Below are 12,626 nucleotides of genomic sequence, written 5' to 3'. Positions count from 1 at the left end.
CTGATCATGGGTTAGAAAAACTATAAGTATCTGGCACCTGTTTGATTTTAAAGTTGCTGAGAAAATTCTGTTTTGGATCATCCTCTCAGGCACCTAAGTGCTTTGTGTTAAACATCAGGCATCTTAATGTCCCTTCAATTTGGCACTCATCATTAGACATCTGACTTTCAGAGACAGTTTCAGGTATAGGAAACAAAAGTCTACTTTTATTTGCTATTATAAAATTGTTACCATACTGTATCCGATCACTTAATTTTTACATCAATATTTAATAGCCAGCACTTTCAGCAGGAACTACTGCACGTGCATGCTAACCCTAACAGGTGCAGCTCTGCACAGAGCTCATTTTGTGCACTAAGATCTTATCCCACGCACACTTACAATGATGAAATGCTTTGACCCTATGAGCATCACTGCGCTTTTCACTCACATGCAGTTTCATTCCTTAAAGACTTGTTTAAAGATAACATAAACAGAAAAGCACTTATTGTTTCTCTGCTAGTTACGAATGTAGCAGAAATGTTTGCTGATGGAGCTCAGTTGCTTCCTGCATGGCCCCCGATTTTGTGTCACAACATTTCTGTAAGTTCCTGCCAGGAATGCTCTCACTGAAGTCTCCATGCAGGGCTGTGTTCAAGCCCCGATTGCCATCCACATGAGAAGTTGGCTTTCATGTGGAGGCATGCCAATATCAAGTCAGAGTCTCTGGATTTGGGTCACTGCAGCAAAGGCCATCTGTTCTTACAAAAGACCTAGCTACCTACAAGTCCATCGCTGTTAAAAATCTCAATATTTTCTTTCTCTTTTCTAGTTATGCTATTTTCTAGATTCAGATTTGTTCCCATCTTTCAGAGTTATCTAAAAGAAAAATGAATATTCATGAAGGAACTTGAAAGTCAACATAATTCTCAAGATACCAAGAGGGAAATATGTCCCAGAGCTGAAGTCTTGATGAGTGTCTCTGATGATATGCTTTAAGAACACATGGGAAAATCATACAGATGACATTCTTACATTAGTCGTGTTGGGTTTTTAAAGTTTTTGTTCATTTCTTTAACCTGCTTGAGAGAAAGAATGAGAAGTCTCCCAAATGCCTGCCATAGCAGGAAGTAGGCCAAGCTAAATAAAGCCTCAAGCCAGGAGCTCAGTCCAAGCCTCTCTCATGGCAAGGACCCAGGACTTGCGCTATCACCTGTCTCGGCTGCCTGGGAGAAACACAGCCAGGCAGCTCTACATGCAGACCAAGCTCCTGAATGACGATGACCCTTGGCCTTGTGCACACGGCTGCTCATTTTCATTATTTCTCATCAATCCAGACGCTGCTCCAACCAACACAGGATCCGCTGCTTTTACTTGTTTTAAAGACTATTTAAGGCCTGGCACCATGGCTCAGTGCCTAAATCCTTGCCTTGCAGACACTAAGATCTCATATGGGTACCATGCATGTCCCGGCTGCTCCACTTCCCGTCTAGCTCCCTGCTAGTGGCCTGGGAAAGAGCAGAGGACAGCTCAAAACCTTGGGACCCTGCATGCATGTGGGAGACCTGGAGGCGGCTCCGGATCGGCTCAGCTCTGGCCATTGCAGTGAACCAGGGAACAGATCTTCATCTCTCCCTGTGAATCTCCCTTTACAATAAAAATAAATAAATCTAAAAAAAAAAGATGGTTTATTAAGAAGAGAGAGGGAAAGAGATAAATCTTCCACGTATGGCACATTTCCATAATGGCTCCAACATACAGGTCTGGGTCAGGCTGAAATAGGGAGCTAACAATTCCAGCTGGCAGAAGCAAAAGTATTTTTTTTTTAAGATTTCTTTTTAATTGGAAAGTCACATATACAGAGGAAGAGAGAGAGAGGAAGATCCTCCATCTACTGACTCACCCCCAAGTGGCTGCAACAACCAGAGCCAAGCTGAGCCAACCCAAAGCCAAGAGCTTCTTCTAGGTCTCCCATGTGGGTACAGGGTCCCAAGGCTTTGGGCCATCCTCCACTGCTTTCCCAGGCCACAAGCAGGGAGCTAGATGGGAAGTGGGCCACTGGGATTAGAACCAGCGTCCATTTGGGATGCTGGTGCATGCACGGTAAGGACTTCAACTGCTAGGCTACTGTGCTAAGCCCCTAGCACAAGTATTTTTAAGGCCTTCTTTTGCAGCCTTTCCAGGCATAACTGCAGGAAGCTGGATCAGAAGCAGAGCAGCCGATGCTTAAAATGGCACTCTGATAAGGGATACTACCATTGCAAGTAGCGGCTTAACGCACTGCACAGTGCCAGCCCTGAACTGGTACTTTCTATTTTTGCATGCAAATTTCCAGAAGGCTTATTTTTCTCCTGGGTTCTCATTTACTATTGATTCAGTTCACCTGTAAAATTTTTGGTTTAACTATTTAGGATACTAGGCACTCTGGCAGCTGCACCTTGACAACATCAGGCCGTCCCTCATCTTGGAATTACATTGTTCTTTCCCTCCCCATCCAAATCCTTGGCTCTTAAGATTTGGTGCAAATGTCACCTCTGAAACTTTCCTTAACACCTACCAAACACCTCCCATGTAGAACTGAAATGATCTTATTTTTCTCAACCGTGCAAAAGCTTTTGAAGGGTCATCTAGAAGTCTTCTGATATAAGCAGCTCTTCCAGGAGATGATCAAAGGGTGTTTCAATGTCACGTGGATTACTCAGCTCCCTCCCATTTCCCAACTTAAGGGAACATCTTAAAAACAGAAAAGGAGTCAGTGCAGTGGCATAGTGTGTAAAACTGCTGCCTTAAGTGCCAGCATCACATGTGGGCGCCAGTTCAAGTCCCAACTGCTCTACTTCTGACCTAGCTCCCTGCTAATGTGCCTGGGAAAGCAGTGGATCATGACCCAAGTCCATGGGCTCTTGCCACATGGGAGATTTGGAAGAAGCTCCTGAATGCTGACTTCAGCCTGGTCCACTTTGGCCCAGCAGTTTCGGTCATTTGAAGAATGAACCAGCCAATGGAAGAGCTCTCTCTCTCTCTCTCCTTCTCTAACTCTACCTTTTAAATTAATAAATAGATAGATAAATAAATAATATATATATATATAAAGGAAAGGCATTCTATATTATTGGCTAACTACAGTGATTCAGAGTGGGTAACTGGCCACCTGAGGACACCCAGATGGTCGTCCACATGACTTCCTCATCTTCCTTATAGCAAGGGAATCAACAGCTCCTTTCCTTACTTGCTTACAAGACTCAGTTCTGGAAAGATCCCCAATAGAGGCAAAAATCTGACCCGCCTTGGGGTACCATACTGTGGCTATCTATGACTACTAGGTCATTTTGCTTCTTTCTAAAAGATCATTTTTTCTCTTCAATACATGTAAATGTTTATTACATGCAATTCAAAAATATGAAAAAGTGAAAAAAAAAGCGCCCTGTTGGGATTTTACTAAAAATACCATTTCAAATTCTGTGCTTTCCTAAAACATGACTGTTTTTCCAAGTCAGATACATACTTCCTGCCCAGTATGGGCCATGACACTGCAGTGACTTGCGGAGGCTGTCTCCCACTGACTCTTGCTGGTGTGCACGTCCTGACTGCCAACACTTTCAAGACAGGCTTGGAGCACAGCCGCTTCAGTGCCACTCACAGCACACAACCAGGCTGTAACTCGGGGTGCTGTGGCTCCCAGCAGGCCTAGGGCAGGAGGTGACCCCCATAGGATCTCCTCCGACAGGTCATTCGCAGAAACCCTGGTCCGATTCTTTGCCTGCCTGTGATGCTCAAACAGGGCTTGGGTGGCTATTCATCAGAGTGGCATTCAGCCGAGAGCAGAGAGGGCAGAGACGACAACAGAGACTTGTGAAGTGCTCTTCCGGTCACCTTGGCGAGTAAGCGCTCTTACCTTTGGGGAAGGGTCCTTCAGCGTAAGGGTCATCAGGGACACAGACTGCGGGCTTCCGAGCTCAGGCGTGTCAGGAACGAAGGCTGACCAGTAGCCATACAGAACTTTTTTTTCTATTGATTTTATGGTAGAAAGAAAACAGGCTAACGCTCCTTGGCGAACTTTGGCTTGGTAAGACCTTTTACAGTGAGATGGAAGAAAAGAAAGTTTTAAAGCAGCTTTTTTAAGATGCAAGCAAGAAATGCTATTGACTGCAGGTGATTCAACTCTGAATAATGGGATAGAAAAAAAAATCCTTGCCCACACAAAGGCAGTTGGGATACATTACAGCACAAGAAAGCACAGCTTCACGCATGGAAGAGGCAGCACCAGGATGTTAGACAACAGGTGCTGGATGTGTCACAGCACAGATGACACTCCCGTCCTGCACGCCCACCCCAGGCCGCGGGCGCGTGCCAGGCGTTACACGAGGCTGTCAGACACGAGCAATGTCCAGGCCCTTGACAAGCCACGGACAGTCAGAACTGTAACACACAGGGCACTTAACCTAAGCGAGGGGGAGCTGTGCAGTTAGAGCAGGGGTCCCAGGAAGCAGGACCTCTGAGCTCATGCTGAAGATAAACAGGGGTGCCAAAGACAAAGGGTGAAAACAACAGAAAGTGAAGGAGGATCCAGGGGGATCATGCGCACAGGCACACCAAGGGAACAAAGCACCTCCAGAGGACGCGGGAGCCCCCGCAGAGAACGCCCACCCCGGGTCTTCAGATAGTCACACACTTCCACGCAAGCTGCGGAGGTGTAACAAAATACTACTACCTCATTTTACTCTGCACGCCTCCCTCGGCATCAGAATAGTCCGACTCACTGCTGCTGAGCTTTTTCCAACTGGAAGCGTTGAAAGAGGAGGTGCAACCCTTTGCTGCAGCCCCGCCCCCATCTAGAGGGGGACCCCCATGGCCCAGGGGGGCAGCACAGCGCGGGGCCCCTCCAGGCCAGGTCATTTTGCCCATGCCACCGGCTGGCTTTGCTTCTGCTTCACCACCGGATTCGTCGTCATCCTCCTCCTCCTCGCCTTGCTGGGTTTTCTTTGGTTTTACTTTGGATTTTTTCTTCTTGTTCTAATTTTACAAGCAAATAAAGACATATATATGAGATAGATTCCCAAGTAGTTTTCAGGGGAAACATCTGACTGAGAGGTTAGCACAGTCACATCCGCAGCTGTGTTGCTAATTCCAGCTTCCTGCTAACGAGCCTCCAGGAAAGCAGCGGGAAGGCTGGAGCTGCCGGGGCCTGCAATCAACGCGGGAGCCCCGGCATGCACGCCCAGCTCGCAGCCTTGGCATGCTCCAACCCCAGCCACTGCCAGGCATTTGTGCACTGAACCAGCTGAAGGGAGCTCTCTGTCTCTCGAATAATTAAGTAATTAGCTGATAAATACAACTAAATCACTGGTATTCCTCGTTTGAATGCAATTGAATAGTTCCCAACACATAACTTGAAGAAGGAAGGAAAAAAGAGGAGAAAAGAAAGAACTTTACTTCCTGAATACACGGACCCAGGCTAAGGGTAAATGCTCATAGACACCCTACTGGCTGGTAGGAGATAAGCTACGAAACACACAGGATAAAGCAACAAGTGGCCTGCATTTAAATTCTACTTCTGTGACTCTGGGGAAAAAAAAAAATCACACAACCTCTCTAAACCGACCTTTTCTTTAAGATTGAGGCCAAAGCCATCCACCCCGCACACTGACTGCGCCAGCCACCTGGCCTTCTCAGTTGGGACTCACAAGGGCGTTAGTGCACAGGAAGCAGCCCGAGTGCCTGCTTTCTCAGTGCTTCTGCACAGTACTACTGGAGACGCAGGCACAGGAGACGCTGCTGCAAAGCACACGTACTGTGTGCTACACAGAAGCAAATACTACATTAAAGCCAATTTCTTTGTCTATTCTCATTTCCTTCTTTCGGATATGTCTATGCATCATTTGAAATATGTGCCTTTCTCTGAATTCTCAGGGCTCAAAGAAAAATCCTCACTCCAACCTTAAATCACTCATTGCGGACGAAGACCCATCCTCTTACTTGCTTGCTGTGGGACAGGGATCCACAGTGAGGCCACCTTGAGCCTGGCCGTCTCTGAAGGAAGCTGACCCCCACCCACCTCGCTGGGGCTCCTGTGCAGCCGTAAGTTCAAAGGATGATGGGGGCTTTCCTGGTAAGGTGCAGTAACCCAGTGAGAAGTACCCCCGTCTGCCTGGGAGCAGGGAAGCCATCAGGCTGGCCTCTCTACTCCTCTGCGCAGCAGGACTGGAGTACAGCTTCCTGCGGCTTGGCCAGGGCTGCCCACCACCCTGACCTGGCATCTCATGGGTGGGCTGCCCTAATGCTCTTTTTTTTCTTTCACCCTACTAATCAACCCATCCTCAGCTCCTCTGTTCAGGCAGCTTGTCTTTCAGCAGGAAACATTTCCCTCCTGTTGTGCAGCACTGTTCAAGTGGAGTCGCAGCTAAGCAGGAAGACTAAAAAAACCCTTGTCCTTCGCTCTACATGGATTGTGTGCCCTGAGCATGTTCCCAGAGAACCCAGATGACTATTCTTCAGTTTTTTAAAGCAGTACTTTTTTGTTAGTTTTAAAGAAATGTATTAATTTCTGAGGCAGCCAGCTAGACAGCTGGACAAAAATGAGAGATTATGTATTACAGCGTGTGTGCATGAGAGAGAAATGAAAGCACGTGTGTAAGCGTGTATGTATATGACAGAGAAAAAACGTGTGCTCCCGCCTGCTGATTCACTCCCCTACAACACTGGGTCGGCCAAAGCCTTAGGCTGATGCCAGGTCTCTGCTGTGGGTGGCCGGGATCCCATCTCCCGGGTCCTTATCACTGCCTCACAGGGTCTGCACCCGTAGGAACCTGAAGCAGCATCTTCACTGCTAAACCAAACACCTGCCCGCCTGCCCGCCTCCTGTCCCTCCACCCCGGGAGTATTTTGGAGACAGAACACTGCACTGCTCGAGTTTATGCACCTCTGTCTTCTTCTCTGAACTTCAAAGAACAGCTAGAGCCAGATCTTTAACGCTCAGCACAACACCGACAATACAGCAGAGGTCCGGCACCCAAAGGTGAATGACAGGAAGAGCTTCAAATTTTGAGTGTTTTTATTTGTTTAATCAGGTACCATGTTTCCTGGTATCAAACCTGGGTCAGGGCTGGCACTGTAGAGCAATTAGTCAAGCCTTCACTTGCAATGCTGGCATCTCAGAGTACAGGTGTAAACACTGCTTACTGTACTTGCCAGCTACTCTAATTCTAATGCAGCTCCCTGTTAAAACACCTGGGAAAGCAGGGGAGTGTGGCTCAAGTTTTTGGGCCCCTGTCACCCATGTGGGAGTCTGAGATGGAGTTCCAGGCTCCTGGCTTAGGCCAGGCCCAGGCCTGACTGTTACAGCCATTTGAGGAATGGAACAGTGGAATGAAACATATGTTCAAAATGGAATCTGGGGGCCCAGTGGCATGGCCTAGCAGCTAAAGTCCCCGCCTTGAAAGCGCCGGGATCCCATATGGGCGCCAGTTCTAATCCCGGCAGCTCTGCTTCCCTTCCAGCTCCCTGCTTGTGGCCTGGGAAAGCAGTCGAGGACGGCCCAAAGCCTTGGGACCCTGCACCCGTGTGGGAGACCCGGAGGAGGTTCCTGGCTCCTGGCTTCAGATCAGCACAGCACTGACCGTTGTGGTCACTTGGGGAGTGAATCATCGGATGGAAGATGTTCCTCTCGGTCTCTCCTCCTCTATGTATATCTGACTTTCCAATACAAATAAATTTAAAAAATGGAATCTGGGGCATACATGTGTATGCTCAATTCTCCAACCGAAGCTTGAGGGAGTTGTCAGCTAATGAAAGGCTGGGGGACTTGGTGGATGTAGGGGTGGAGGCAGTGAGCAGATCAGCTGGTGGGCTTTTAATGGTCTACAGAGGCAGTGTATGGCCAGACACCAAATCCCTCTACAACAGAGATTTACTGGAACACAGCCATGCTTACTCACCTACACAGTGCTGACGCCTGGGGTTGCATTGTTACTACAGGCTGGTGGCTGTGAGAGGCCTAAAGTATCTGCTAGCCTGTTACACACAAGGTTTATTGACTTCTAGCCTTGAGCATTTTGGGGATGACAACGCTTGGCTTTGTAAATAAAATGAATGCTCGTTTTTAGAACTGTTCGCTGTCCAGACCCTTACAAGTGAAAGATAATCTGAATTAATATTTTCAGCAGTGTGATGAATTTAAACAACTAGGAATCCAAAGCTGAAATCAAATTCAAGGTGGCCTTGGGGGAAGTAGTCATGCAACTCACAATGGACGCATGTCAAGTTGGTTCAAACAATTCCAAACCACCATCTCAATGGACAGAGACGTACCGCCGCCGGTCGGGAAGCGCTGGACTCTGGCTGCTGGGGCTGGACGGGGGGCCGCCCGTCATACTGAGGCAGTGGAGTCGGGTACAACACTGTGGGCATCTCCAGGCTTAGTCCAGGGAGTCCGTGAAACATGGATTTCTAAAGATGATGAGTAAGGAAATATCAAACACAAAATATAGTCAGCCCTAAGACAGAGCCAGAACACAGATTAATGTTTAAAAATTATTAAGCAAGTAAAAATGATTAAAGAGTCCATTTAGGGATTAAAGGAGAGCTTATTCTCATCCCCAGATGGATACAGTTTGGCCAGATCAGATCTTTAAGTTGGTTTTAGTTTACTCATTATTTTTCATTTCTAAAATTTTTACCCAGGGCCTGGCACAGCAGCTTAGTGACTAAAGTCCTTGCCTTGTATGCATATGGGTGCCAATTCATGTCCCAGCTAATCCACTTCCCTTCCAGCTCCCTGCCTGTGGCCTGGAAAAGCAGTAGAGGACAGCCCAAAGCCGTGGGAGCCTGTGTCTACATGGGAAACCCAGAAGAAGCTCCTGGCTACTGGCTGCAGATCAGATCAGCTCAGCTCTGGCCGTTGCAGCCACCTGGGGAATGAACCAGCAGACACAGTATCTTTCTATTTCTCCTTTTCTCTGTAAATTTGACTTAAATATTTATTTTTTTACCCAATTATTTTATCTATCTAGGATTTTTTTTTTTTTTGCAATCAATTTGTCATTTTCTTTAGTTACCTATCTCCTTCTTTCCTGATTTGGTTTGAAAGAAGGAAATCCAGGACAGGGAAGCATGAGCCTCTTGATCTGTGTTACACACAGCAGTGACCTGAGGACAGAGCCTCCTGGCTGAACTGAAACCCCTTTGGGTTCCAGAGAGGTGGGCCTACTTGTCCCACTACTGGACAGCTGACAATGGCGGCCTGCTGACACGCCTTGATCTGCCAGCCTTCTACAGAGCAAGACAAGGTGAAGCCCTGGCTTTTCTTACAAGAACAAGCAGGTTCAAGATCACCTGTAAGTAGAGCACCCCTAGGTCACACTTGCGAGACTGTCCTAAGAGTCATGGGGACATCTGGTAGTTTGGTGCTAAATGGAAACTTGTTGCTTTTTGTTCCTAGTTATTTACAGTGTCCTTGATTGTGAACGCTTAGTTTTGCTTTCTTTAAGTATATTAAGACCTTTCAAGATCTTAAATGTAGCTTCAGAATGATGATGGAAGGTGGTCCTCGTGTCTGGGACTGAGTAGGAAAACCCTGATGATAAGCAGACTTGCCTCACCTTCAGCACAGCCAGAAGAGCTCCAAGTTCATCCGTCTGCGACAGTCTCATCTTGCCACCATTGAGAAGTGACTGTATACCTTTTAATGCATTCTGTAACAACTAGGAGGAAAAGAGACCAAGAAGCCAGAGTAAGATTTCCATGTCCAGGGACCCACTTCTTAGCACTGCTTAGGTTAGAGAAGAAAAAGTCTGCAGGCAACAGGAAAAACCCTCTAGAGACGCGCACACAAGAACATCCAGCGATTAGATCTGATGGGCCACTAGAAAAGAGCACTCTCCCTCAGCGATGTTACTGTACAGTTACAGACCAGCACGCACACGTGGGCAGCAAGAAGGAAGAGGAGATGGAGTCTCATACAGGCTGAAAAGTGACGGAAGTCAGAAGGAGAGCTCTGTGATGCAGAAGCTCAGCGGCTCTTTCAGGCAAAGGGCAGAGGATAAATGCTAGAGGGTTCCCTAAGTCTGATTTCTGGACACTGTAATCTCATTTCTGAGACCCTGTGCTTAAGAAATGTTCCACAAGAAAGGATGTGAAATGTGGAAAAAATTCAAATTCCATCAGCTATCATTGTGACAATGACTATCAGCTAATCCTCGGGGCTGGCACTGTGCACAGTGAGCTAAGCAACTGCTTGCAATGCTATCGTTTCGTATCAGAGCACCAGTTCGAGTCCCGGCTGCTCCACCTCCAACCTAACTCTCTGGGAAGGCAGCAGAAGATGGCTTGACTGCTTGGGCCCCTGCACCACATGGGAGACCCAAACGAAGTTCCAGGCCCCTGGCTTCCACTTTGCCCAGTCCCGGCTTCTATGGCCATTCAGGCAGTGAGTCAGCAGATGGAAGAATTTTTTCTCTGTCACTCTGCTTTTTCAATAAAAAAAAAAAAGAAACCTTTTTTTCAGAACATGTTAGCAAGCTGTCATGTCTATATCAACTTTCCTTAAAGAAATACAATATTGCTGATTTTATTACCATCTATTTTCTTCCTTTTTATCTCAATGACAGCCACTACATTGGGTACACATTTTAAACCCGAGAGAAAAAAGAAGAATATAACGATCTTTCAAAAGCTAGAATCTCAGAATAAAAGCAAAACAAAACAAATATGAAAAATGTGAAGGTTTTTGTGGGGTGGGGTGGGGTGGGAGGGCGTGGGCATTCGGCTTAGTGGTTAAGACAGCTGCCATCTCCCACCCCCTCTGGTTGCTGTCTCTGACTCCGGCTTGCACAGCTGTGTTCCTGTCCCCACATGGAGGCAGAGACTTAGCGCCCGGCTCCTAGCTGTGGCTCAGCCTGCTGCAGCTGACGTGGGCACCGGAGGAGCAGACTAGTGGATGGAGCGGTCTCCCTCTCTCTGTATACACACTGTATGCCTATGTCTGTCTCTCCCTCTGAAAATAATTAAAACAAAGAAACAAAAAAAAAAAACAAAAAAACAAAAATAAGTTTCTTGTAATCTTGCAGCCCAAAGAAAGGCATGACTTCAATCATTTTAGTTTGTAAGCTCTATTTATGCTTATATTACTAGACAAAAGGAACACAGATGCCAAATCGAACCCTTTGCTAACGGTCTCTGTTCTACCCTGCTTTTAGACAACTCTGACCTTCCCAAGATCAGTGATGGTTGACCTACCATGCAGAACGTGACATCATCCATATCAGGTGATTTGGGAGATTGTAAAGTCTTCAGGAAGGCCTGGAAGCAGACATTCTGGTAGGGCTCCTCCAGGGTTGGCTGTCCTGGCGCACTAGAACACAGAAAACAACCTCCAGTGTCTCTCTTCAAAGACCACTGGCAAACTAACAAAGTAACAGCAATAACAACAAAGATGCCGTGGAAAACTGGTTACTTAGCGAATGCTGTGGGACAGGCACAATGGTTGGGATGAAGACAAAGAACAGCAGTTTCTATGGAAAGCAGTTACAAAGTCTGGAAGAAGGATGGGAGAAGAAAATCATTTTCAATTCTAAGAGGGAAAAATAATGCAAACAGGTCCAGTCATGTCAGAAGTGCGCAGCTGAGCCTAAGAACTATACACCACTGTGCTACACAGAGACAAGTTCAAGTTTGTGCTGCTGGGCTCACATTGTGGCACAGTGGGTTCACTGGCAGCCTGGAGTGCTGATATCTCATATTAGAGCTCCAATTCGAGTCTCGGCTGCTCTGCTTCCTGTGTGGCTCTCTGCTAATGATCCTGGGAAAACAGCAGATGTTCCGAGTACGTGGGCCCTGCCGCCCACGAGGAGACCCGGATGCTATTCCAGGTTTTAGTCTCTGGGTACAGCCATTTGGGAAGTACACTAGTGGGCGAAAGATCTCTATGTATCCCTTCCTATCTCGCCCTTTCAAATAAATAAATACATAAACAAATAAGTAAAATCTTGGGGCCAGTGTGATTGATCAACTGGCAATTCTCCCACCTGCAAGCACCAACATCTCCTATGGGCACCAGTTTGTGTCCTGGATGTACCACTTCCCATCCAGCTCCCTGTTTGTGGCCTAGGAAAGCAGTCGAGGATGACCCAAAGCCTTGGGATCCTGCACCTGCGTGGGAGACCTGAAGGAAGTTCCTGGCTTCAGATCAGCTCAGCTCTGGCTGTTGAGGCCACTTGGGGAGTGAACCAGCAGATGGAATATCTTTCTGTCTCTCCTTCTCCCTGTAGATCTGCCTTTGCAATAAAAAATAAATCTTTGAGAGAGAAGAAGAAGCAAAACAAAAGAAGGTATGTTTCTCCACATTACATTACATGAATCTAGAGCATGCATCTGGAATTTATTTACATTCCCTGGAAAGAATATGGCCATCACAGTTAAATCTCACCAGATTTACATAATGAATACATCCTTCTAAAACAGTTAACACGACTAGCGTGTATACTCACAGGACACAGTGACTTCACGTATTGTCCATGTAACACTTCTCTCATATTTTAGGAATATAATCCTAGTCCATTTCTCCCCTCATTTCTTTATAACCTTTATTTTTACAAGCAAAATTAAAATTAAAAAACAGGCAATACAAGATGATCTTTTTAGCAAAGAAAACG

At 46.7% G+C, this 12,626-nt stretch overlaps 1 protein-coding gene across 1 annotated transcript in view; it reads right to left on the bottom strand.

Moving 5' to 3' along the window:
* Positions 1-12,626, bottom strand: part of HEATR6 (HEAT repeat containing 6) — a 33,087-nt gene that overhangs the window by 15,504 nt on the left and 4,957 nt on the right. Inside the window, exons 5-9 of the mRNA XM_041000455.1 lie at positions 11,212-11,326; positions 9,576-9,677; positions 8,287-8,424; positions 4,691-4,992; positions 3,875-4,052 (exon numbers count right to left, since the gene is read on the bottom strand). Of these exons, the coding sequence (XP_040856389.1) occupies positions 3,875-4,052; positions 4,691-4,992; positions 8,287-8,424; positions 9,576-9,677; positions 11,212-11,326 (835 nt within the window). The remainder of the gene's footprint in view (positions 1-3,874; positions 4,053-4,690; positions 4,993-8,286; positions 8,425-9,575; positions 9,678-11,211; positions 11,327-12,626) is intronic.

This window comes from Ochotona curzoniae, unplaced genomic scaffold (assembly GCF_017591425.1).
Source record: "Ochotona curzoniae isolate NIBS_2020 unplaced genomic scaffold, NIBS_Ocur_1.0 scaffold_2453, whole genome shotgun sequence".
Lineage (NCBI taxonomy): Eukaryota > Metazoa > Chordata > Mammalia > Lagomorpha > Ochotonidae > Ochotona > Ochotona curzoniae.
Note: the sequence above shows the minus strand (reverse complement) of the source record. Positions and strands in the feature narration are given on the sequence as shown.